Genomic DNA, 27,469 nt, shown 5'->3' on the forward strand with positions numbered 1-27,469 from the left:
CTACATCAAAGACTGAAGTATTCTTCCCCACTTTCTTCTCTTAAAGGTCACTGACCACTAAGCCCACCCAATTGCAATGGAGTCAGACACCTCCTCTAGTCAAGCTGGCTCTCTGGGGATAAAGAATTATTCCTGGAGTGTTTTGCTCGAAATGATTTGTTCTGATTCTATGTTTCAGTAGAGAGAAAACAGAAAGATTGGAATGGGCTTACCACAGTGGAATTAGAGCACATAGCATTTACTGGGGAGTCTGAAAGTGTTAACAGGGCTTTTGGGTCATGCATGCATGGCTACCATCAGCCCAGAAAGCCTAACAGGATGGTTACAAAGTCAAAATTAATATTTGCTAAAATAACTTGATATAGTACATCAAAGGCAATGGCACCACAGTTAACTGAGGAGGGAAATGCTGCTTTTCATGGCTATAGTACACACCTACAGGTGAGCATTATGGTTCAATTCAGGACAACTCAGGTTGTCTCAACATAACACAGTCCTTTTTGGAAATGTTCCTTAAAATATTAAGGCCCTTGTAAATAGCGTATTTTCTGTGGACTCACAGGGAATGGCACTGAGATCCTGACCTAGTGTTGCCTGCTAACAGCATCAGGTGATGTGGGTATGTGATTGGCACTAGTATTTTTTTGCTCTGAGGGTTAATAGTGGGACTTCCAGGGTTAATGTTTGCAAATGGACCTAGACACATATAGTGGCCATTCTACGCTGCATCCCATACTACTACATGCCTATCCTATGGAGCCTCTACAACCTATAGAGCTCCAGGCATCTGGCTCATCTCCCAGCCAAGTATTTTCAGCATCTGATCATTTGTCCCCTCCGCAGCAGAGGCCTGCAGAAATTGGTGGGCGTCTCTTCCTTGACCTCAATAGGACTGGGGACAAAGCTGACCCTAACTCAGGCTTTGCATAGCAGGGCCTACTGGGGCTCAGCCGGGAACAACAGCTGGGAACAACGTGATGAGGAGAAACAGAAAAGGTGGGTTGAACTGGGAGGGAGAACCACTGGTTTGTGGAATAATCTCTGAATGGTAGGAGAGGAAACCCCAACCCCCTAGGATGAGAAAACTAGACAGGCACAAGCCTGAGCAGTACAGGCTAAGGAACCATCCCTAGCTATCAGGCAGTGAAGGAGGAAAAAGAACAAGGGAGGGAGGAGGGATAGATCAGGGTGAGAGCATGGGCCTTGTAAAGCCAGCGTTGTGAGCTCAACCCTCAAGGGGGCCTTTCAAGCTGGGGCAGGTTAGAAAAAAAATCTCTCAGGGTAGGGGACTGGACTTGACTCAATGACGTCTTGAGTTCCTTTCCAGCTCTACGATACTGGGGGGAGGGGGGAGGATAACCTAGTGGTTAGAGATGGGTCCTGCTTTGCATGCAGGGGACTGGACTTGATGACAGCTCAAGGTCCCTTACAGCTCTCTCTCTCTCTCCCTCTCTCTCTATATATATATATATCAACCTAATCTATGTATATCTATGAGGCCAGAAAGGACTTCTTCTCTGGAGTTTCAGCCATGAGATCATGTTAGTCCTCTCTCTGTTAGATGGAAGAGCCCACTGTTAAATACCTGTTTCCCATGTAGATACTGAAGAATATAATCTAGCTACTCCTCAACCTCTTCTGTGTTAAGCCAAATAAATTGAGCTCCTTAAGTCTATCACTACAAGGCAGTTTTTCTATTCCCTTAATCGTTCTCATGGCTTCTCTCTGAAACCTCTTTAATTCGCCAACAACCCTCTAGAATTGTGGGTCCCAGACCTTTTTATTTCTACTTTCTGGAGGGGGTGTAGGAGATGGAGAATGTATATACGATCACCCTGCTGTCCAACAAATGACCTGCCCATGTGTTTTTGTTTTCAAATGATAAACCTTTTTTAAAAGAAAAAAGATGTTGTATAACCACCATTCCAATATGTTGGGTGGTGATGATGGGGGACTCTAGCATTTAAATACAGCATGGGCAGAAGGGCATTCACTGGCACATTCAATATTGTAACAGCCTCTAAATAACCAGATATACAAACTCAGAGGGCAGGATGAGGTACCTGAGCATATGATGCATATATTGAAAGCTGTGAATCAGAGGGATCCCCTGGAGAAATTACTACATCTCCACTGATGTTTAAGTTAAACATAAAGCTCTATTAGCAACACACTGTAAATAACTCATCAAATACATAGATTTACAATAACTCTCAGTGGTAAATCCTCACCTTAGCAAAGCACTTAAACACATGCTTAATTTCCATTGACTTCCTTAAGTTATACTAATATTAACTATTTATTCATATGACGATAGCCTGCCTTGTTCCCCATGCCCCAGACAGGTGACGACTAGACATGAGTAGTGACACAGCTTTTTACTGATACAAGAGTAAATCTACATAATTTAATAGTACAGACACTCACTGAGGTATTAAAACAAAACAGCAGTCCAGTAGCACTTTAAAGACTAACAAAATAATGTATTAGGTGATGAGCTTTCATGGGACAGATCCACTTCTACAGACCATAGCCATGCTTTTCTTGTTAGAAAAAAGATCATGAATGGGATTTCGCAAAGTGTTCAGCACTGGCCTATATATGTTCTCCCTGAAGTCAGTTGGTTTCAATGTACTTATTTAACCCATCATTTTTATTTCTTAACCAAAAGCGGCATTTTCAGCCATTTCCCCTGTATTGCTACACTGCTCCACGTGGTGGTGAAGCAAAGAATGACCGTAACACAATCTGACAGACAACTGATGTCCTTTCAAATAAAACAGCTCCGCAGCAATGATACATCTCCACAGAAATGAAGTATTCTGAATGAAGACGGGGGGGACTCTCCAGCTTAGCTGATGAAGCAAAGAAACACAAAACCTGTTATATATGGACCCCAGTAGAAAGTAGACTCGGAAGCACTCGCAATGGATGCTGAAAAGGTCACTAATGGGAGCAGCACAAAGCTTGCTCAAGATCTCATCTAAAGCTCTTGGAAGACAGCAGAAGGACTTTGTTGATCTTTGGATTAGACCATAGGTGGAATCCAAAGATCTATGACCATCTATAGACCATCTAAGGTCTATGGTGGAATTTTTTTTAAATGTTGCCATACTGCCATGGCACTGGCAGTGACCAGCATTTTAACCACAACGTGATGCAGCTCTTCTGTGAGCTTAGAAACACTGGGGGACAGAAGAGAACTTGTCCATACTAGAGCCCCCATTGCTGATTTCAGTGGTAGGGCTCAACTGGCAGCAAAAGTGGCAAACTGCAGGAAAAAAATCCCAGTGTGGACATAGCATTAGAGACACAGATGAATGAGATCCATGTGGTTACATGCCAGACACAAATCATGGGCTGATTCTGCTGCTCTGGACATTGGGTCACTAGTCCCATCAATGCAAAGCACATGAAAATCATCTCCATGCAGCTTGGCCAGTGTTTGACACCCACATTGCCGTGGTGGAAATGACTATGTAGACCATACTTCACTTAGGTCACACAGCACACCAGTAGGAGAGCAACAGAAAGCCCGGTATCCTAGCCCCTGAACCAAGCCTGCTTAACCAAATCTAAAACCACCCTTTATTTTCTTGATGTACTTGCCTGTGATTCATTTCCATGCTTCACTCTCACCTACAACAAGCTCTTCCTGCTCACTCTCCCGGATGACAGACCATCACCACACTTCCATGGTTGCAACAGCAATGGAGCAAATATCAGACCAAGCTCAGTGCAGCTGCAGCCTTAAAGAAAACACTCATTGTCTTCTACTGCTCAATGCCACCCCATGGCCGTGTCTACACGTACCCCAAACTTCGAAATGGCCACGCAAATGGCCATTTCGAAGTTTACTAATGAAGCGCTGAAATGCATATTCAGCGCTTCATTAGCATGCGGGCGGCAGCGGCACTTCGAAATTGATGGGGCTTGTCCAGACGGGGCTCCTTTTCGAAAGGACCCCGGCTACTTTGAAGTCTCCTTATTCCCATCAGCTCATGGGAATAAGGGGACTTCGAAGTAGGCGGGGTCCTTTCGAAAAGGAGCCCCGTCAGGACGAGCCGCGCAGCGGCAAGCCGCATCAATTTTGAAGTGCCGCGGCCGCCCACATGCTAATGAATCGCTGAATATGCATTTCAGCGCTTCATTAGTAAACTTCAAAATGGCCATTTGCGTGGCCATTTCGAAGTTTGGGGCACGTGTAGACGTAGCCCATTTGTCCAATTGTGGGGGCTTGTAAGTCTGGGTAGAATTTGGCCCATTTTAATGTACAGTAGGGTCTCACCATTCACAAACTTAAGGTTTGCAAATTCATTTATTCATGAATGGCCTTGAGTGGCCGCTTCCCCAGGGTTCCAGGATTGGGAGTGCTGGTAGCTGCCACTTTTCCCAGGCCCCGATCCGGGAGCACCAGCAGCTGCTGCTTCCCTGGGTCCCCGGGCAGGAGCACCGGCAGCCGCTGCTTCCCCAGGGCTCCGGGCAGGAGCATACGAACATAAGAACAGCCATACAGGGTCAGACCACAGGCCCATTAAGCTCAGTATACTGTCTTCCAGCAGTGGCCAATGCCAGGTGCCGCAGAGGGAAGGAACAGAACTGATAATCATCAAGTGATCAATTCCCTGTCGCCCATTTCCAGCCTATTGGAAACAGAGGTTAGGGATACTGTCCATGCCCTTCCCGGCTAACAGCCATTGATGGACCTATCCCCCATGAATTTATCTAGTTCTTGTTTAAACTCACCTACAGTCTTGGTCTTCACAACATCGTCCGGAAAGGAGTTCCACGAGTTAACTGTGTTGTGTGGAAAAAAATATTTCCTATTGTTTGTTTTAAACCTGCTGCCTATTAATTTCATTTGGTGACCCCTACTTCTTGTGTTGTGAGAAGGAGTAAATAACAAGTCCTTATCTATTTTCTCCACCCCAGTCATGATTTTATATACCTCTATCATATCCCCCTTAATTGTCTTTTTTCCAGGCTAAAAAGTCCCTGTCTTATTAGTCTCTCCTCATACGGCAGATGTTCCAGACCCCTAATCATTTCTGTTGCCCTTTTCTGAACCTTTTCCAATTCCAATATATATTTTTGAGATGGGGCGATCACATCTGTACACAGTATTCCAGATGTGGACGTACCATGGATTTATATAAAGATAATATGACATTTTCTGTCGTATTATCTATTCCTTTCTTAATGATTCCCAAGATTTTGTTTGCTTTTTGACTGCTGCTGCACACTGAATGGCTGCCATACTCACAAAATTCAACATTCGCAAGGGTTCTCAACATGGAACCCTTGCGAATTTTGAGATCCTTCTGTATTGCATTCATACTAGAGGTAGGAGTGAACCAGAACCCCAGTTCAAACAGCCCCACATATGAAAGAATTTGACCTCTAGAGCAGAATTTGGCTCTGATTTTCACAGTTAGAGCCATGCTCTAGAACAAGCTCAACTGGCTCTACCAACTGGAAAAAAGCCAAAAACACTGAAGAGGCGCAATGTCAAAACTGACATCCAGATTTGGATCTGACTTCTGTTGCCCAGTTTGATTTCTGCTTGTCTATATGTGGTTCTATCCTATCATCACGATTCGTGTAACTCCCACTTGTGGACATGGTAATCCAGAACTACAGTGGTCTTTTTCAGTGTTGCGTATGACACTTTTACAGTGTAGTAATGCTGGAACATTTCCACACGTGGACAAGAATGAGTGCTTTTAGCATTCAGTTAAAAAAACCAAGAGGCCATATTTGGAAAGTGGCCTATGCCAGTGCCTACAATTCTACTCGTGCAAACAGCATCTCCCCAAGCCATTCAGGTAATGGGATATCTATTCGCGCACATAAATGTTTTAACAGCCCCCTAAATAAATGCGCACAAACTGAGGGGGCAGGCTGAGGCCTCTCATAATGTAGCACATCACTTTATCTTGATCCTGAGAATGCCGTAGTAGTCACAACATAGGGAACAGAACTGTTGACTTGGTAACCCCTGCCCCAAAAGGACATGAACGTCGTATCAGCAGGGCAGACACCATAAACAAAACAGCACCAGTTCAAAGCTGAGTCTGGAAGGGCATCCTTAGGCTTATCATTTTATGATCATGTCCTGTTTTGTGATCACATTTCTCCCATGCAAATGTACAAACACACACACACAGTCAGATGTGTGTCTGTGTGCACCCACACCCACAGCTCCAAGTGGTAAGTGAATTAAGTGCTCGGTGAAACCACAAACCTGCATGTATATAGTGCACTTTGATTTTCTAAAATCCAGATTAGAAAGAAACCCACCTTTGGGGTCAGCTACGAAGAATATAAACCAAAATGGTAAATTTTGGGGGATGGCAATGAATATTTAATGAACATTTGTCCATTCAAAGCCCTTGTCCTCAGGGCAAATGTGGACAAAGGTGAGCAAAGGGCAAATCTGTGGGCTCAGCTACACTCTTCACCCTCAGAGAGCATTTGATGATCAGGGCAATAACTGAAAATGCCAACAGGTGTTCAGATTCTTCCTCCAGCCATAAATTCCAAATCAAATTTGCATAATTTTACTGACAAAAATAAGATTGTTTCACAAAAACCAGCACAACACACTTGCCTTTGCAAAGTCTGTGCTTTCTTCATCATATATCGCCAGCCCGGGAAACTGAGCTGGAAGTAAACTGAGGTGTAAACAGACTAGAATATCACTTACTCCTTTCCGGAGTACAGCATGCAGGGAGCATCAGACGCTCAGTGCTGACGCTGAGTACTTTATGTCACAACAGCATTAACATTTGCTCCTTTGGTAGGCTATGTCTACACTATGAGCTAATACCAATTTTAGGTCATTTAGCCTGATTTTTCCAAGTGCCGGTCCTCATGGTAAATTCCATTAGCTCGATTTATGGAGCACTAAAACCGACACACTATTGAAATCATAATATCATAGTAACCTGACAGGTGTAGCATTCAGTTTGAATTTAAAATTCCAAATGAACAGTAGTGAGGAAGCGCCATGTCTTTCAATCAAATTCATTAGCCTCCAGACATGTCCCATATGTGCCCCACTGTTCTCCGCTCTGGCCTCTTCCATCTCCACTGCTCTCAGGTACGGAGGAATTAGGCAACAGGAAGACCATTTCAATTCGGCACCTGGAGGTCTGTGGCTGTAGGGTCATGAGAGGCTGAAACATTTTCTTTCGTTTAGTTTGCTAGTGGTGCGGCTTTGGGGGTCTGTGGTTCTGGGTATACTCCTGTTAGCTGCCTTTCTTTCCTGTACTGCCTGGCACCAGTGGCTGCCCCACCCCCCCATAGTACGTGGCAGCTAGTCTGTGGGAGGGAGTCATGCTTGTCTGATAGGATGAGAAACTTCTTTTCAGTCATTTACATCTGGTCCCACCCCCACACATCCCTTCCCTTCCCGCCCTGTGAGGCGCCACGCATTCTGGAACTTTCCCTTGCCAGCATCACGTGGCAGCTAGTCTGTGGGTGGGGGTCATGTTTGGATGAAAAACTTCTTTTCAGTCACTTACATTTTGTCTTGACCCCCACACCACTTCCCTTCTCTCCCCCTGGAAGCACCATGCAGTCTCTGACTTTCCTGCGCCCAGCCGCATCACGTGGCTTGACCCCGAATCAATATAAGGACGTGCTATGCAAGGTGCCAGGCAGCTTGTGTGCGGTGAGGGTCACGATTTTCGGATGCTGGCTGCAGTCTGCGGTCTTTTAGCCGCCGGGGGGATATCTCCAATGGTGGTTACGATTTTTGGGGCTGGCTGTAGTCTGGGGTCTTTTAGCCGCCTGGGGGATATCTCCAATGGTGGTTACGATTTTTGGGGCTGGCTGTAGTCTGGGGTCTTTTAGCCGCCTGGGAGATCTCTCCAATGGTGGTTACGATTTTTGGGGCTGGCTGTAGTCTGGGGTCTTTTAGCCGCCTGGGGGATATCTCCAATGGTGGTTACGATTTTTGGGGCTGGCTGTAGTCTGGGGTCTTTTAGCCGCCCCAAGCCATAACTGTTTCAATGATTCACTGCAGTTTCAGTGTAGCACCCATGTCTACTTAAACATATTCTTCTTATAAGGTCTTTTTTAGCAGGAGGCCTAAATCCAGATTCAGGTCCAAACATAATCAAAGCCTAGGAATGCTGCTAATAGGGGCATGTGGTGGGTCTCCCTGGGTGGTCATGATTTTTGGGGCTGGCTATAGTCTGCTGTCTTTGAGCACCCTCAAGCTGTAACTGTTTCAACGATTCATTTGAGTTTCAGTGTAGTACCCATGTCTACTTAAACATATGCTTCTTTTAAGGGTCTTTGCTCAGAGATGTAAATCCGGATCCAAGCCTGCAAAGATCCAGTGCTTTTGCATCCCATTTTCAAAAACCTATTAGTTGGGACAGGTTTACTACCCCTCCAGTGTAAAAAGCACATCTCTCATACAGGCAAGCCAGACCCCGTACGGAAAAAGGGATGTTTGTTTAACACAGCAGGGGAAAGAGGGGAATGAAATGTGGGAAGACGTCATCAGACATCCACATCTACTTGCAGGGCATTTTTTCCCATGCTGCACCAGTGAAAATAGCCAGAATGCTGTGGGACTCAGGAAACTGTCGGATAGGTTCCCACAGTACACTGCTGCAGCACTCAATTTAAGCTATTTGTGTGTGGCAACAATAAGCCAATTTTGTGGGGAGCATGTGGGAAGGTGAAGATGCTCAAAATCGAATGGATAAAACCCAGCATTAATAAATCGATTTTAGCTTGTAGTGTAGACACAGCCTACCGTGTTTAGTGATTTAGGTGTTAATGTGCTCAACAGAACCAGCTGAAACACCATGCTGGACATCTGCAGCTATGCCAGAACCACCTGACACAAACCAAACAAGCGAATACTCACAGAATTAGCTACCCACTGTCCTGCAGATGTGAGCCAGGTCGTACAAACCCCATGCCCTCATCTTTGGGCACTTGAAATCTGAATTCTGAAGTTTACAAGGACCTCCTGCATTCCCAACAGCCTGCATCAGAACTCCAGGTCCTCACAAGCCACAAGCTTTGGGTCTTGTTCACACTCCAGATCTGAATACTGCAGCCTGACCCCATCTGTACTGGCTAGTACAGTAACTTTTGGAAGCAAATAAAAATAACCTCTGCAAAACTGAGGGCTGGGACACAAAGAACATTTGGGACACCATTTCCCCAGCCATGGAGCTGCCCCTCTGCCTCCTTCTCTTTCTCCCCAAAGCCCTGCCCCCTCGCCAAACCAGAAGTGGAAGCAGGGACATGCTGCCCAGGAAGTCTTAGACCCTCCACCTGCCTTGGGTGGTGTGCTCTGTGGGGGCAGGGACACAGGCAAGGGCTGCCTTGGGCATCTGAAACCCCTTGCCCAGGCCAGGTAGAGGGTCTGGGACTCCCCACAGTGCACAGGTACCGGCTTTCTCTGGGCTCAGCTGCTCAGCTTCTGTCCACGCCAGGCCCTGCCTCCACCTCCACCTGCTCCCTTCCCCCAAGCCACACTCCTGCTACCTCCCACTCCGCCTCTCCCTGCTCAGCTTTACCCCTTTCCCCATCAGCACTTCTCACATGCTATGGAACACCTGACCACAGCAGGTGAGAGGCCAGGGGAGCGGGACGGGGAGGGAGCCAGCTGCTGGTGTTGCTTGGCACCCATGCCACAGAAGCCCATGCTTCCTGGACATCTATTATTTCAGCATTTATCCTTCTTAACGCTGCCTGTGGTCCCCTTGCTTACATCAGGCTGAGGGCTCTATCTCCTGAATTTACAGCCTTCCCCCAACTAGCTGATATCCCCTACTCCAAAGGGTTCCAATCTGCCTTCAAAGCCAGCACCACCAGGGAAAGGGATGAAGGTTGGCAGGGCAGTCATGCAGGACTCTTGCAGTTCCCCAGCCTGACAAGCGGCAGGGCCCAAATCAGATTTTTTTTAAAAAACTAGCTTTTTTATCAGAGAGGGAGCCATGTTAGTCTGTAGCTTCGAGAACAACAAGAAGTCCTGTGGCACCTTACAGACTAACAGATATTTTGGAGCACAAGCTTTCGTGCGCAAAGACCCGCTTCATCAGATGCATGAGTGTGGGGGGTGGTGGTTTCAGAGGGGTATTTAAAGAGTGGGGTCCCAGTAAGAGGGAGGGCCAGAGCTGACAAGGTCTATTCAGCAATGTGGAAATGGCCCAGTATCAACAATACTTATCAAAAGAGTAAAAAAACAAGTCAGATCAGACAGGGGGATGTGAGCCTTTGTCAGAGTCTAATGGGGAGATATTAACACCCAGAACAGAGAAGCTGCCTTTGTAAGCTGTGAACCACTCCCAGTTTCTGTTTAATCCAAAGTTAATGGAGTCAAATTTGTAAATAAATTGCAGCTCAGAGATTTCTCTCTCCATTTGATTTCTGAATTTTTTTTGTTTCAGGACTGTCACCTGTAAATCTGCCACTGCGCGGCCAGGGAGATAGCTTTTTTAAAGTTTTCTCTCAAACCAGATCTCCAGGACCCCTGCAGGTCCCACCTCAGGCACAAGTGTCTCTGGGCTTGTTCTCCATAGTTCTTACGGAATTTTATTTATTGTCCCCATCTGTACACTCTCCTCTCCAGGGGCCTTTCCCCAGCCTCATCCGTCCCCATCTCTGTGGCCCACTCAAAGCCTGGGCCAGTCCCTCAGGGTGTGTAGTTCTGTCTCTGCTGCCAGACAGTTGCTAGGTTGTGTTCGTGGAGCACAGGGAGTCCACTGAGCAGTTGTAGAACACCTGCTCTGGTGTGCCCTCATGAGGGTGCCAATGGGGCCTGGTCATTACCTAACTCCCGACTTAGGATGTCTGTTGCTAAGGGTCTTCTTATCGCTTGATCTCCTGTGGAAGGTGCTCAGGGACTACGGTGCTAGACAGCAGCACAAAACCCTGGAATAACAAGTTAGACATCTCCCACCCCATATCTGTTCTGCTCACGATAACAGGAACCTCCACGGAGAGCTGCTGGGAGGGGAGATGGGGCTACCAGGGAGATGTGCTCCCCAGAGCCTGGCATCACCGAATGGAGGGGGTAGAGGTCAGTGCTGATACCCAGCTGCAGCAAGCAGAGAGAAGCACATCGGGCAGAACAGCCCCTTTGTGCGGCACAGACTGCTCCTTGCGGGAGAGTCAGAGCTGCCAGCTCGCAGGCAATCAAAACCTCCTCTTAGCTCCACAGACTCCACCCCATGATGGGACAGGGAACCAGAGGCTAGAATGGCTCCGGTATCACCACCCAGAGGGCTAGCTGGGCCAAATGCGCTCAGTGACACGTGAGCAATCCAATGTAGACAGTAGATTTAGGAATCCGTAGGGTTCATCTGGGGGATGGAGTGGTGAAGGGAGGGGCCAGGGATGCACATCCATGGCCTCAGCCTGTGGCCAGAGGGTGACAGGACAGTTGGGGTGGGGACTGCACGGAGACCACAAAGTGACCTGCAGCATCATTCTTGCTGATGATGCTACAAGGCTGGGAAAACTTTAGCTAACTTCCAGCTCCTGCCATTGAGACAATGAATACAGGGCCCTGCAGGTGCTTTGACAGATGGTCAAGGGCAGAGCTGCAGAGTGACTGACTGTTTGCCCGTACTGTGATGGGGAGGCCAGAGAGCATGAGCATCAGGCCCTGACTGAGCATTATGAGGAGAGACAGGGCTAGGAAACATGTGCGAGCTTTCTCCTGGTCCCAGTGCGGCCTGTCCTCAACCCATACATGAGCAGCCTGTGCCCACATGAGGCGCCAGGACATGGCTGAGCAGTGCCACAAAGAAACAGAGAGTGGATGCTCATGGAGTCCACAGCTTCCAGCAAACCCAGGGTACCAAGTGTGAGGCCTGGGGGGCCTGGGACCGTAGCCCCAGAGGTTCCAAAAAGCTAAGGATAGCAGAAATCTGGGGCCCGAGGAGGCGACTCCAGGGATGGGGAGGCAAGGGAAGTGGTGCTTGGGGCAGCTTGTGGTGGGGAATTTGGGCAGCCTAGTTACCACAACTGAGTGGCATTCAGCCTGGCCCAGGGGCAGAGCCCCAGGGGGAAGAAGAGGAGCAGAGTGGCAGGGCCCAAAGTGGGGGGAGGGAAGAGGAGGAGCTGGGGGCCAGAGTTCTGGCACTCCTGCAGCGGCCCATAAATTGGCTGGGGTTCCCAGGGATGGGTCTCGTAGGCCCATGCAGCAGTCTGCCACTCTTACTAGCCAGGCTACTGACTCCTCCAGGGCCTGCCCAAGCAACACCAGCTGAAGTGAATCATAGCTACAGGCACACAGGAGCCGAAAGTATCAAATATGTGTTAAGCTAAAACTATGAAGGCATTTAGGGCCAGAGTCTCAGCTGATGTAAATCAGATTAGTTCCACTGACTTCAACAATGCTACTCTGATTTATAGCCACTGAAGGTTTCAGTTGTGCTGTTTGCTCCACCATTTCCACAGCATCTGGAAAACCCTAAAATGATCCATTAACAGGCTCACTGTATTCAAGTCGGCAGAAATGCTTCCTCTGCGGAATCAACAAATGTACAAGCATCCAAACAGTAAACTCATGATAATAGCACAGAAACAGCTCCAAGCCACATAATAATTTGCAGCAACAATGGTTACCTGGGGCATTCTGACCCTTCGTGTGAGTCTAGGAGGTGGTTGTATTGTGACAGCAGAGGAAGAGTGTGCAGAAGAAGAAAGAAGAGCAGATGAAGAGAATGAAGTGTCTGCAGACTTTTAAAGGAAAGAGAAGTTGGTCAGCTAAATGCGTGATTTCTTCTCAGAATCAGTGCTATCATTTTTTTTAAGAACATCCTTTATAAATACATTTAAATTTGGCACACACATTGCAAACTTAACTCCATGCAAGAGACAACACACCATTCTATCTAACTGGTCTTCGCTTACAACTGGACTGCATTTTAAAACGTGCAGGATGGTGAACTTATCCCTGTAGATGATAACATAGATCTTTGTGGAAGGGTTAGATACAATTTTGGTTAAGGTCCTGTTTAATTTCATATTAAAAGTGTATAATTTGGTAAAACGGACCACAATCTCAGACGCTATTTTTCCTTCCTGTGTGTAATTCTGGCTCATGTTTTATGTTGTACCAAGATCATCTTGATACAAGAATGGAGGTAGTTCTCGCCTTCTGATTCTAAAGCTGCCCACACCACAGCCTGGGTGTTAGCAAGAATGACTCAGGGGGCTGCTGTCACTGACGCCAGCTGGCTATGGTCTCCATGGTACCACAAACCAGCCAAAATTTGGCAGAATGGGAGGTGCTGGGGTGGAAGCCGACTATACAGTTTCATGCTAGCTGAGAACTCCACTACGATTTTTCCACAGAGTAGAGCTTGCTCTTCAGCTAGAAGTATAAACAAGTTGGACCTCTCTGGTTTGGCACCCTGCAACCCGACTGGTGCCAAACCAGAGAATTTGTAGAACCATCGGAGGTCAATACCATCTAGCAGCATTACCAACAGTTCCGCGGCTCACTGGGCTCTTAGAAGACATTTAGCGGCGAATTAAACCTAAAAACCAGCACAGCACACTGAAAGCCGGGATTGGTGGCTATAAATAAACTTTAAGGGATCAGAGGAAATTTGGCCCCACCCATGAGAAATGAACATCTGGCTACCAATATCACTGCAGACCGCAGATCAATGAATGACTGGCTAGAGAGATTCAACCTGTATATATATAGTGACAGTCAGGCCAGAGGGCTACAGGAAAGTAGTCAAGGGGAAATATATTAGCCCCAGATTAAATAGGCAACTGTCTCCAGGGTAAACTAACAGAATCTAATTGAGAACTAGCAGGAATTTTCCAGAATCAATCAGGGCAATCAATCCAATTAATGTACCTGGAGCTAATTCGGTTTCCACAATCAGGTGAGTCAGACTGATCAGAACAGGTGGGGACAATTAAGAACCAGTTTACAGATGGGTTAAATAGGGCTCCTGTTCTGTTAGCTGTGTGTGTGCAAGGAGCTGAGGAGTGAGGGTGCCGTGATGGTGGAGGGTTTGTGAGGAACAAGTGTCAGCAGGATAAGAACCTGTGGATAAGGAAGCTGCTGGGGAGGGTGGGACAAAGTGGCCCAGAGAATCGTAGTTGTCATGAAGTTGTAACTGGAGATGTTTGCGGGCAGCAGCTTTCATAGAGCCCCTGGATTAGAGCCCAGAAAGAAGGGGGGGGCTTGGTTTCAACCCCCTGCCCCCCACTTTCCATTGTAGCACAGGAACAGGACTGATACTGGAAAAGGGGTTATCCTGCCCTGCACCACTGGGAGGGGCCACAGAGACTATGGAACTTGGTTCCCCCTCTTTTCCGCACGTTGGCCAATGATGAGAGTAGCTCAGCAAACAGCAAGCTGCTGCTCTAGAGAAAGTGCCTCAACTGAGGGCTGCTTGAGTGCCTGAGGCCAGCAACCCACCTAAAAGCGCGGGACCCCCCAAGCTGTGCAGGAGGAGCTTTGTCGTCACAATATGCGCAGTTCAATAACTGCCCACTCTTGAGAGAAAACACTGCTGGCTTTGATTCTTTTTTGCACTCAGGTCTTTTACCTCACTCTGTCATTGTAAAGGGGTCTCACAGTGAGTGTTAATAACATTTACATAAAGGGACCTGTAGGGCAAATGAGAATGAGACCCACTGAGTGTGTTACAAGTGACTCCTGCACTTTAATTAACTGGCTGTGCAAATACATCGACCCCGGCTAGAGGTTCACAGCACCTCAGGCTCCATTAGGTTTACCTGCCTTCATTTTTATAAATGAAAACAGCAGAAGTGCTCTCTCTAGTTAGGATGAAATTTGTGCTTCAGGGCCTAAACTGATCACCTGCCAGTGCAAGGCAGAAATTCCCCATACTCCACTGGTTTTGTACAGGGAGGAGCATTGCCTGGGGGCTGCAGTATGCTCCCCTCTGACGTATCTAGTAGTGATCATTGATAAGGCCAGGACAACAGACTACATGAAGGTTTGGAATATTTGGCAAGGCAATTGCTACTTTCATGCCTGTTCTCAACTAACTCTTGCTACATCCTTGTTGAATCTCCTTCCAGGCCAGTTTCACCCCCTGCATGCTGGACACATTAATGATAATGAGCAGTGGGTAGCTATAGTCCATAAAGGGATAGACAACAGCTACTGGTTCTGTGAGGCCAGCTGAGCAGTAAGGATTTGAACACACGAGTAAAGGTAGGGTTTCAGAATAACACACACATGCCAGAGAAGTACCTTGTTTGCTCCGCTTCGACTCTCTCTCAGTTCACATTTCCTTGTGCCTCTCTTCTCGGCATTATTTACCTGACTAGTGGTGATTAGCTCCTGACATAGCTGGCTTTCCCCAAAGGAAGCAAATGGTCTCTTTTCTGGACTCTTATTCATGTCTAGGTTTGACGGTATCAGGCAACCTGCCACAGAGATCTTGGGTAAGGGATTAGAGCCTTTGTCTGGCTCCTTCCAACCTTCCCTCTCACTGTTGTTGCTGACTTCTCTATTCTTTTGGACTTTAGTTTGGTTGCCAGTGACATCACTGAGCTCGGAGAGGAAGCTCTTGGGTCTCCCAGTGACTGAGTGAGGGGGCTGCCAGCTGTTCAGGCTGGGGGAAGGGCAGCCAACAAACTTTTCTTCACTTTGTGGAGTGGTGCGACTAAAAGGGTGAGCAGAGCATGGTGGTCTGGACAGGGAAGATGGCAGCGTGGATGTAATGGACCACGGTGAGGAGGAGCCCGAAAGGCTAGAAGGGTGAAGGTTATCAGAGGGAGAAGAGCCGGCTGCAACTGAGGGCCTGAGATAGTCAATGAGACAGACTGAGCCTTTTGGGAGAGGAGGCAATGGAGGAGTTATGACAGGAGTCCTGCTAGGAGACACTCCCATAGTCAGAGAAATCCACTCGTCTGTGATTGCCTGCACCTCTGGAGATAGGGCTTGGCGTGGGAAAGGCAAAGGTGGAGGTGTTGGCGTACTGAGCAGATCAGAGCCAGGAGACTTAAAGGAAAGAAAAGGAAAAAAGACGGAAATAAGCCAAATGCAATGGAAAAGTACAGCAGTCCGAAACACAAGTGGGGCAATAAAGAATGAGTACAGGAAAGCAGGCGATGCAGCAGGGAAGATAAACTCTCACTGGTGAGCTTCATGCAGACTGAAAACCTTACTCATATGACTAGCACCTCACCCCTGCATGACTGCAGCTGGGGGGCTGCTGAAGGAGCCAGCACTGCTCCAAGGCAGGGAGCATCCCAGGTGCTGACTCTGATTTTAAAGGAAACTCTTAAGGTGGGACAAAGACGGACTGAACACGGCCATTGTTTGGGTGTTCAGGGCTGCTGGGTATGACAAGCCTAAAGCTTTCCCCAATCACATGTACGTGCTAGCCATGCTTTGCAGGAAACAAGACCAATAAAGAAAAAAAAAAGTGTTTTTACTGAGACAATTAACTGAACTGCTGAGCAAACACAGAAAAGGTGCATACAGGACTTTCAACCCAACAGAAAATCTGGTGGCAGGGTAATGACAAGCGAGCCACGGTGACAGGACATGCTAGGCCCACACACGCTAAAGCTAATTTAAGGTTCACTTTTTCAGGCTACTCCAAGAAAACAAGCAGTGTTTCCTCTTCACTCAATGTGCAGGAACAGAAATACCTATGAATAGGATTGCTAAAGGAAGATAAGGACAGAGATACAGACTATGCTCTGGAATTTTCAAACCATCCTAGTCTCTGTTCCATGCCTCATCTTCCTGACTTTCCCCACTTCCCCAGTACTATTCACGTCAGGGTTTAGCTATCACCTTTCCTGCCCTCCCTCGCCCGAGGACTCAGGCCTCGTGCTAGCACATGTCTCACGTAGACACTTTCAAGCCACTCCTGAATCTAGGATTGCCACTGCAAACAGGAGAAACGGCAGTCGCGAACTGCTGCCCCCACCCCCGTCTCTAGGGTGCATTTATTTCTCTATTTTTTAACTTTTCAGCTGGATTTTATACACATTTTAATGTGACTTTTGTGCTCTTAAAGGGGCCAGAAGGGCAAACCCTAGAGACACAAGCCTTCTGTTTCACTACTAACCATGTACAGCATAGAATCACAGAATCACAGGGCTGGAAGAGACCTCAGGAGGTCAGCTAGTCCAGACCCCTGCTTCAAGCAGGATCAACCCCAACTAAGTCATCCCAGCCAGGACCTTGTCAAGCCAGGACTCAGAAACCTCTAGGGATGGAGAATCCCCCATCTCTCTAGGCAAATGGGAAATGGGAATTTCCCTCTAGCATGGGAAATGATAACTCAGGCCTCTGACACACTACCCTGCCCAGCTGTCTCAGCCCCACATGGGAGCGGCTACATGGAGGGAGAATTTAGGCCCTGACCTAAATCCCACTGAAACCAATGGAAAGATGCTTCCCAACAGTGTTTCCTGTAAGCTGAGTGCTTGGGCGGCCACTGAGGAGAGAGTCAGGTACCGTCCAGCCGTCAGAGAGCCCACAGCCAGCAACATGCGTTTCTATTGCTGGTGCACGGCCACAAATGCACATAACTAAATTTATCCTGTCCCTGGATAGAAAAAATCAAGGGGAACCCTGCCCCCTACCCATTGCCTCACAGCCCTTGTAATTGAGCAGGAGGCCCATTGCAGTGGGGGGTTTGGCATGTGGAGGCACCGGTTTCATCAAACTGGACTGAAGCCACCAACGTATCTGCCCAAAGGCACTGATGTTTACTCAGTTTGCCATCCTTCCCAGCCTAGCTCAGGTTCAAGTTATAGCCAGAGATGAGATGCTTTACATCCTGTCCCCAGCCCTCCTAGCCACTCTGTCTTTCTGCATCAGCGGGGTAGCCGAGTTAGTCTGTATCTTCAAAAACAACAGGAACGCCTAAGGCACTATAGAGTAATGAATATTTTGGAGCATAAGCTTTCATGGGCAAAGACCCACTTTGTGGGCACTCATGCATCTAATAGAGCAGGTCTTTGCCCACGAAAGCTCATGCTCCAAAATATCTGTTTGTCTATAAGGTGCCACAGGACTCCTTGTTGTTTCTGCCTTTCTGGTAAATGAAGTGTAACTCCTTCAGCTCAGCTCTCCCTGGGCAGGTACAACAGGAGCCAACTGGACAGGGTGGACGGAGCTGCTGCACAGGACACCTTTGCCTCGGACGGTGACTCCTTCCTGCACATAAACGACAGCTTCCTGTGGTTGTGTAAGGGCTAGTCATTGGCTACATCGAGCATGTGTACCTGTGGGGAAGCTGTTGTGCTGCGATTAGGGGAGAGAGACGTCGGCAGCTCAACGTAATCAACAGCATTCTTCACTAGTGGCCGCCTGAGCACATCCACATAAGTGACTGGGAAGATGCCTTGGCGGTTGGTGCCAGAGATTTTCCCTTCGTACCAGTTCTCATCAACTCGCCGAATCAACGTGATCCTTTCGCCCTGTAGAAGAGAACCATGACACAGCACTAATGCTAACCCAGCATGTAAACCTGCCGCAAAGGAGAGGAGAACCTTCACCCCAACAAAATTCAAACCATCTGTGGCATGCAGCCTCACCCTCCTTGAGACAACAGTGTGCCTGAATTCAGCTGTCTCGGGAGGTACTCCCCTCCTAAAGCTAGCTCAGGCTGTCTGCAGGTTCAGGCAAGCTGCAGTCACTCTTTGATCACATTTCCCAGAACTTCTTTGCATTCAGGAAGAAAGAAACAATTTTACAGGAAAACTCTTTTGCTGATGAAACACACAAGATGGACTTTTTAATCCTGTTTATAAAGGTGCAAGCTCCAACCTTGAGTACAATGAAAAAAAAAAACCCAACCCAGGGGACATAAAATTTCAATATGCAAACAAGATAGAGACATTTTGCTATTCAAGGTATTTTAATAAACACAGCTAGCACTGCTTTAAAAAGTTACTTGAAAACAGCACCTTTTCACTCCTCGTCTTCAGTCATTGCTTTCTGTGGGCACTATCGTAACACATATATGTATTCGCTTCTTTTCACTCTTGTGATCAGCTTGGCTCAGCAATGCTATGGGAAAACAAGCTAACCAACCATTCATTGACAGAGAATTAATATTCCCAGTGTCGAGTCACATTCTACAGCTCGTTTTCAGCTGTGCAACCCCCTCTGCTGCTAGTAGAACTGCACAAATGTCACTGAAGATCTAACTTAACATGTAGACCACTCCAACACTCATCACAATATACTGCACTGATGGAACTGCACATGTTTAGTCTAATATGCACAAAACGTTTGCCAATTTTAGTCACTCAGCTCCTTTGAATGGATGTACAATCCGGAATATTTTGATGAATGCTTTCACTCAACATCCCAATGAGGGTCCTACCTTTCTGAATGACATTTCCACCTGGGTATCCCCACTGAAGTTAAATTTAGCAACAGCATCTCCATACTCCAGTACCTGCATTGGGACCAGCTTCTGCGGCTGGGCTTTTTCAGCAGGTGGAAGTAGCTGAAAGAAAGAAATGAAGTCCAATGACCCATCAGGAGCTCACAAGACAGAGGAGGAGCTGTAGCTCTGAAATGAGACTATTTCAGAATGAAAGAAGTACCTCTATGTAAGAGCATGGGAAGATGCCGACTCTACCATGGTGTTCTCCTTCATACCAGTTCTGGTCAATCTGCTTGTAAATGTACACGATGTCCCCTTTTTGCAGAGGAAGTTCCCTGTTATCAACACATTGGTTACATCTGAACTACATACTGCCAGCAAACAAAGCACAATTAATTTTATTGCAGAAGAGAGGCTGTGTATATTCACCTGTGCCACTCTATATACACTTTCCAGACAGTCCCTATCAACCCATCTTCTGCAAGAAGAAGCATATTAAATCACACCCAGCCTTCTCATCTAGATGGTACCCTGCTGTTCTCACTGTAAAAAGCCAAGGTTTGCTCACTGTCAGGTATGTTGTGGATGTGGCTTTCCACAAAAGAGGTGTGGTCAGATCTTACTGAGCTCATTCTCCTTGGCCAGATGAAAGGAAAGGTGAGCAAGCGTTGAAGTATTAGCCACTGGCTGCTGCTGACACTGAATAGGATGGGAAGAGAGAGAGGACAATGCCCACTTTCCTGCCATGGGTCAGTCATTTCACCCGCAGGCTTGTTCAGATCACAAGGATTAAAGCGGGACAGGAGTGTTCTGGGAGAGGTTACGAGAAAGCTAATTTGCTGACAATGGAAGAACCACATAAGCACAATACTCCTCGACATTCATAGCCTGCTAGCCTTTGCAAGAGCCACAGACTTCGCTTGAACCACCAATGGGATTTGAAGTTGAAGACTTTGCTATGAAAAGCAGGAATCATTGTGAAAATAAGGACCAACACCCATGATGAGCAGCTGCATCAGAATCTGAAACCTCTTCTGTGGGCCAGGCAATAGTGAGTGACAAAGACCCATCTTATGCTCTCCTGGCATGGACACAAGCTCCTCGGTCAGCCTCATTGACATCAAATGTACACAATGAGCAGGGCAAAACCACCATTCTCTCTGGAAGCTCAGGCTTCAGCTAAGCAACCAGATTGGCTCTTCCCGCCTCTTAAATCATCACAAGTGACAAAGATACTACAGTCAGGATGCAGTTGGCAACGCTACTTTTGACGGACAAGGTGGAGTCAAATCAAGCCCATCCTGCAGCAGGAGTGAGCAGAAACTAACGCTTGTTTGTTTCAGTGAAGCAGCTGACATTTGGGGAGCAGAAATGTGGAATACTCAAAGCTACTCTACTAAGTTGAAGGACTTGCTTTGAACTACTGGATAGAGAAAACTCCAGAAATATTTGTCAGATTATTATACCTCTGAAATGTTGCATAATCTGCAGAAAAAGCAGAGGGGAGAGACAGAAACAGCCATACCCGGGTATACTTACTTTAGTGTCTGTGCTTTAAAGTCAAATTTGGCTCTGGCAGGTCTCATCTAAAGATTGAAAACAATAAATTAAAAAAACAATTATGTTTTCAACCTATTTCTGAAAAGTCTATGGAAACGCTTCCCAAACATTTCACAGGTGAGCACAAATCTGGGGGCAAAAATGGCAGCTCTTAGTTCAGATATTCTGATGCATGGATCTGGAAGAACTTCTCTCTCAATAGGCCAAATGCCACCTTTTGGTATAAATATAACCAATGGCAAGGAAACTCTACAGCAGGGAGTTTAACAGGAGTCAATATTTAAACAAGAGACCATGTCAAATCTTGCTGACCCTGACGACTGCCCCATATCCACAATAAGTCTGTAGCTTTAGGACCAAATTCCCCTTGGATACAGGCAAAAATACTGGCAAGCAGAAAGCAATAGGGTAACAGTTTTATTGCATTCATGCCCCACTGAAAGTCTACTGTCCACCTACGTTATGGCCCATGTACTACTACACTGTTTCAATTGGCAGGAAAAAGAGACAAAGGTTGGGGGCACTGAAGAGCAATAGGCATGTATCTAAAACTCTCTCAAGTTACAGAGAGGTAGTCTGTATCATCACAGAACAAAAAAGCAGTCATGTAGCACTTTGAAGACTAACAAAATAAATTCTTAGCTGATGAGCTTTCGCGGGACAGACCCACGTCTTCTGATCTGGAAATTCTGATGAAAGTAAACTGAATTTAAGAGAAAGATAGAAAAAAATGACATGAAGGCTACGTCTACGCTAGCCCCAAACTTCGAAATGACCATGCAAATGGCCATTTTGAAGTTTACTAATGAAGTGCTGAAATACATATTCAGCGCCTCATTAGCATGCGGGCGGCCGCAGCATTTCAAAATTGATGTGGCTCGCCGCCACGCGGCTTGTCCAGACGGGGCTCCTTTTTGAAAGGACCCCAGCTACTTTGAAGTCTCCTTACTTCTATCTGCTCATAGGAATAAGGGGACTTCAAAGTAGCCGGGGTCCTTTCAAAAAGCAGCCCCGTCGGGACGAGCCATGCGGCAGTGAGCCGCGTCAATTTCGAAGTGCCACAGCCACCCGCATGCTAATGAGGCGCTGAATATGTATTTCAGCACTTCATTAGTAAACTTCGAAATGGCCATTTGCATGGTCATTTCGAAGTTTTGGGCTAGTATAGACACGGCTGAAAACTGACAAATCATCTACATAGGGCAGAAGGAGGCAGGAGTGAAGGGAGAAGAAAATTATTTACAGCAAGTGTCAATTAATTTAAGTGACTTGCCTGAGATCACTACAAATATCAAAGATGGGGAAACTGTCCTTGTAATGTGTAAGGTAATTGCTATCTCTGTTGAGACCTAAGTGCAATGTGTCAAACTTCAGAATAAACACCGGTTCAGATGTCTTCCTTTGTAATCTGGTGATCAACAAGTCTCTGTTTCAGAATGCAGATTTTCAGGTCTTTAAGGCTTTGGCCTGCTCCACTGAAATGCTCACTGACAGGCTTATGTGTATTCAGATTCCTGATGTCTGACAATGGTCAAGGCTTCTCAAATGCAGCACTCAGAATCAGCCCTGTATCACTAACACTTTAGTTAACTTGAAAGAGTGTCACAAGGTTTCGTGGCAACACTCCAGATCTGGTCACTGGCATCAGCTTGACCTTGTACTGATACGCAGGAATCATCTCAACGCCGTCAAAATTACATGCACATATCACAGCGCAGATTGTGACACTGATCACTCCTTGATCACCAGCAGAGTGAGAATCATCCCAAAGAAACGCTACATGGCAAAGGAATGCAATAAGCCAAAAACCAATACCCTCAATACCAGAGATGCACTGAAATGCTCTGTCTTCGCAGATGACCTCACTCGCAAAATGGAACATAAACCTGACCAATAAACAGTTAATGAAACATGGTCTGTGCTGAGATGCAATATACGAATGTGCCAAATCTGCCTTTGGAACATGTAAATTCTCTAACAAAGTCTGGATTGATGAAAATTCTGACATTCCTTGACCTCTTCTTGAAGAAAAACACAAGGCACATCTGAATAATAGAAAGAACTCATCTCAAAGCACAAGAGATCAACTTCGACACACAAGGTCTGTTCTTCAGAGAGAATCCAGGTGCTGTGCAAACAAGTATTGGCCTGATCTATGTTCTAGTATTCAAAAGGCATCTGATTTGGGTGACCTGAAAACCATGTATGATGGATTATAGAAAGCACTTGGACCAAAAATTATCAAAGTTGCCCCACTGAAGCATTTCAATGGACAGGTGATCATAGATAAAAAGCTGCAGATGTCCAGATAGGTGGAACGCTCCTTCTTCTTCTTGGTAGTCCGTTGTGTCCAACGACATCTTGAGCTTGCGCAGGCTCATCAGTTGTGGACTTGCATGTGGCTGAGAAGTCCAAGCCTTGACTGGCGTGGGCATTCACAGCAGGGGTAAGGGAATTGTCCTGGCTCTGTTGGTGTGTAGGCGTCGCTGCTCTTTAAAGTTGTTCTACACATGTTTTATGGGAGCACATCAGACTGTTCAGTCTTATGCATGATGCTCTAGCTGCTTTGGCTTTAATCTAGCATGAGCAATGCTGGCCTTCATGAAGTCTTTATACCTCTTGCGAGGCCTGCTTTGATTCCTTTTGCCCTGGGAGAGTTCACCATAAGGGAGTTGCTTAGGGATTCTTGACTCCCGCATTCATACGACATGCCCTGTCCAGCGAAGCTGGGCTTTCAGAATCATGGCTTCAGTGCTTGTGGTTCCTGCTCTATCAAGGACTTCCAGATTCGTGGCTCTGTCCTGCCATCGAATGTGCAGTATTGACCTCAGGCTGCATGTGTGGAAGTGCTCCAGCAGTTTCACATGTTTTCTGTACAAGTTCCAGGTTTCATATCCATACAGGAGACTGGTCAGGACTACGGCCTTGTACACTTTCAGTTTAGTGGACTGTCAGATATTGTGCTGATTCAACACTCGCGCTTTCAGACATCCTAGTGCCTGGCCTGGCCTCGCCTGGCCTGGCAGATCCTCGCATTGATTTCTTTGTCAAGGGAGCCATCCTTGACTGTCCCACTGCTGAGGTACATGAACTCATCCACTGTTTTTAACTCTGTTCCGTCACTAGAGATTGAAGCGGGGACAGCAGCAGATCCTGGAGCAGGCTGAAACAGTACCTTGGTCTTTCCTACACTGATGGTCAAACCAAAGAGGCGAGTTGCTTCAGTAAACTTGTTGACGATAAGCTGGAGATCAGATTCCTTGTGTGCCATAAGTGAACAGTCATCAGCAAAAAGAGCTTCAAGGATGAACCTCTCAAGTGTCTTGGTTTTAGCATTCAAACAACGAAGGTCGAAAAGTGACCCATCAAGCCTGTACTTTACGCAGACTCCCTGGTCCAGGTCTCTAACTGCGAGGCTGAGGAGACATGTGAAAAAGAGGGTGAATAACACTAGGGCCAGCATGCACCCTTGCTTCACGCCATTGGATATCTCAAATGAATCTGAGGATTTGCCATTCAAAAGAACAAAGCTGGTCATGTCACCATGAAACAGATGTATGAGGTTAGTGAATCTTCTCAGGCAGCCGAATTTTGACAGGGCTTCTCTGTTGAAGGTGTCAGATGCCTTGGTCTTGTCTATAAGGATGGCGTATAGATCCAAGTTCTGCTCTATGCACTTTTCCTGGACCTGATGAACAGCAAAGATCATGTCAATGGTGCTGCGGCCTGTGCAGAAACCACGTGGTGCCTCTGGTAGGTTCTCCTCTGAGATGCTGGTAATCAGACAGTTGAAGATGACTCAAGCAAAGATCCCAGTAGAGGGAAGGGAGATGTCCCGGTAATTTTCACAGGCAGCTTTGCTGCCCTTGTTCTTGAAGAGCAAGACAATTGTGGCATCCCCGAAAGTCTTTGGGCATGTCATTTTCTTCTCAGACGCTGGTCAAAATGCTGTGAAAGGCTTCAAGTGATACTGGTCCTGCTGCCTTGAAAATTTCAGCAGGGATCCCGTCCATCCCAGGGGCTTTGCCAGAGCTGGTCTGGCTGATTGCCTGTTTGACCTTGGCCATTGTAGGGCGCAGGTCAAGACTGTCTACCGTGGGTTTCCGAGGGATCTGGTCTAGGGCTGCAGAACTGACAGTGGAGGGCCTGTTGAGAAGGTTGCTGAAGTGCTCTCTCCGCTTATCGTGGATGCTGCTCTTCTCCCTCAGGAGGGCCATGCCATCTGCAGACAGGAGAGGTGCAGCACTTGGCTTTGAAGGTCCATATACAGCTTTGACAGCACTGAAGAACATCTTGGAAACCTCTTCTTGGTGTCAGTGTAGTATTGGACCTCATCAGCTTTTCTCTACTACCACTCATCCTGCATTTTGCGAAGCGCAGCCTGCGCTTGACTCCGAAGGTGCTTGAAATGGTCATGTTTGGAGGCTGAGGACTGATCGTTTTGCCATAACAGAAATGCGCTCTGTTTTCCCTCTAAGGTCTTCAAAATGGTCTCATCATTTTCGTCAAACCAGTTCTGGTGAACTCTCTTAGTGTCGACTTGGCTGACTCCATCACCAGGGTTTTAAACTGGTCTCACTTTTGTGTTGGGTCTCCAGTCAAAAGTCCATGGGATGTCAGCATGTCGTCAAGGCAGGCTGCAAATTGCTCATGATGACCAGTATGTTGCAGCTTTGCGATGTGGAAGGAAGGTCTGATAACCTTGAGCTTCTTGCAGCACAGTGGTGTGATGTGCAACATAAGGACAGATCTGACGAGTTTGGTCAGTCCAGCATTCAGCTCCCCGCATGGCCCTGGTGATCTTAACATCATGAATGCCCCGCCTGCGAATGATGACATAGCCAATCAGGTGCCATTGTTTTGATCCTGGGTCCAGCCATGTGGTCTTGTATGTATTAGCCTGCCTGAAGAGAGTTTTGGTAATTGTCAGGTCATTTTCTGCACACAAGCTCAGCAGAAGAAGGCCATCGGCATTCATGTTACCAAAGCCGTGATGCCCCAGCACCTCTTTCCAGTTCCTGCAGTCCTTGCCGACTAGGGCATTTAAGTCACCCAACAGGAGAAACTTGCCATTAGGAGGAGTTGCTTTGACAAGACAGTCACGGTCCCCATAGAAATTCTCTTTTTGCATCATCGCTGCCGATCAGAGTGGGGGCATCAGCACTGATGACTGTAACATGGAGAGAGGGGTTGAGGGCGAAGTGGAGCTTGATCAAATGCTCGCTGATGCAAGTTGGTAGGTCAGGAAGCTGATGCAATAGTGATGCCTTGATTGCAAGTCCCACTCTGTGGATTCTGTCTTTGTTTTCTGGCCTGCCTTTGCAGAAGAAGGTGTAACCTCCCTTCGGTTAGCAGATGGATCCTTCCTCTGCAAATCTGGTCTCGCTCAGGGCGGCTATGTCAATGTTATAGCATGTGTTCTTCTCTCAGGCCTCATAGTGTTCTCCCTGTCCAAGAGATTGCAAACATTCCTTGCTCCAAATACCATCTTACTTTTCACTGTTTTTCAATCGCTGCGAGGGTAAAACTGCCATGCTGGCCAGTGTGGTTGGGACAAGCAATTTTTGGGACACCTTTTCTAGTCCCCTCCCTCATTTGAAGATGAGCAGTGCTTCTCAAAAGGCCAGCTCAGTCACCTGGGATGTTGCTGACCTCCTCTGTTGTCCTGGGGTCAGAGTCGAGCGACCATAGACCACAGGCCGCCTACATGCAGGTTTGGAACTATGACGCCCAGTGGTCACCTCCGCCTGCTGCTTCACCCCTCCCCCATCGCCACAGGACTTTGAAGTAAACAGAAGAAGTAAACTAATAAAGTAGACTGATTTGAGAGATGAGAACATTCAAAGAACCTGTGCAGGGGAATGTTTAAAGTGTAAGAGCCGTTGCACAGGGGCAGTTCCGCTCTCTCAGCCTCAGAAGCCGGGTTCCAGTGGTACGAAAAGTCACCACGGCTGGAGACTTACTAGGCTGCAGCGGGTCGCCATGCTGTCTTCAGTGCCTTGTCAGGCCCTTTGCTCTCCCCAGATCATTGCAGAGCCGCCTTCCTGGTGTTGGATCTCACTGTTGATCTCATCCATCCTGTCCACTGGAGCCAAATTCACATGCTGGCATAGGTAAGTCCCTATCTCTCCTAAGGTTTCAGACCTGTTGGCTATACTCACCTGGTTTAGTTTGCCTGTTGAAGCGGTTTATCGGGTGTGGCTGCTGCGCATGCTACAGCTCCTTGGAGTCACAGGTGAGAGCTGAGTGCCAGGCGGGGACCAAAGGTGCACAAACTGCCCCCAGAGAGACACAACAAGTCCCTCACACCAGAGGTGCCACCCCTCCCTGGACACGCCATACACTACTACGTCTTGATTCCCACAAGCGTACAATACCACCTGAACCTGACAGCCTCAGCCCAACTCTTCCAGAAACGTCTGAGCTAGATGCAGAGCTTACATAGGGGGAACTTTCTCAAGCTCATGATGCTCTCTTCAATGGAAAAGCACCAGGAAATGACATAATCTCAGCTGAAGTCCTGAAGGCAAACAAGGCTGTGCTCTTCCCCTTCCTCTATGATTTACTCC

General features: G+C 47.2%; 1 protein-coding gene across 49 annotated transcripts in view; it reads right to left on the reverse strand.

Moving 5' to 3' along the window:
* The window catches only part of SORBS1 (sorbin and SH3 domain containing 1), a 284,604-nt gene that overhangs the window by 10,222 nt on the left and 246,913 nt on the right, over positions 1-27,469 (reverse strand). For 30 of the 49 annotated variants that reach the window (XM_074999623.1, XM_074999619.1, XM_074999620.1 and 27 more), the window contains 6 exons: positions 20,880-20,926; positions 19,561-19,675; positions 19,335-19,460; positions 18,229-18,423; positions 15,230-15,982; positions 12,607-12,720 (listed from right to left, as the gene is read on the reverse strand). In XM_074999623.1, coding sequence (XP_074855724.1) covers positions 12,607-12,720; positions 15,230-15,982; positions 18,229-18,423; positions 19,335-19,460; positions 19,561-19,675; positions 20,880-20,926 — 1,350 coding nt within the window. The remainder of the gene's footprint in view (positions 1-12,606; positions 12,721-15,229; positions 15,983-18,228; positions 18,424-19,334; positions 19,461-19,560; positions 19,676-20,879; positions 20,927-27,469) is intronic. The other 19 variants (XM_074999656.1, XM_074999664.1, XM_074999659.1 and 16 more) reach the window with 3 other exon arrangements.

Source organism: Carettochelys insculpta, chromosome 7, assembly GCF_033958435.1.
Source record: "Carettochelys insculpta isolate YL-2023 chromosome 7, ASM3395843v1, whole genome shotgun sequence".
Taxonomy (NCBI): Eukaryota; Metazoa; Chordata; order Testudines; family Carettochelyidae; genus Carettochelys; species Carettochelys insculpta.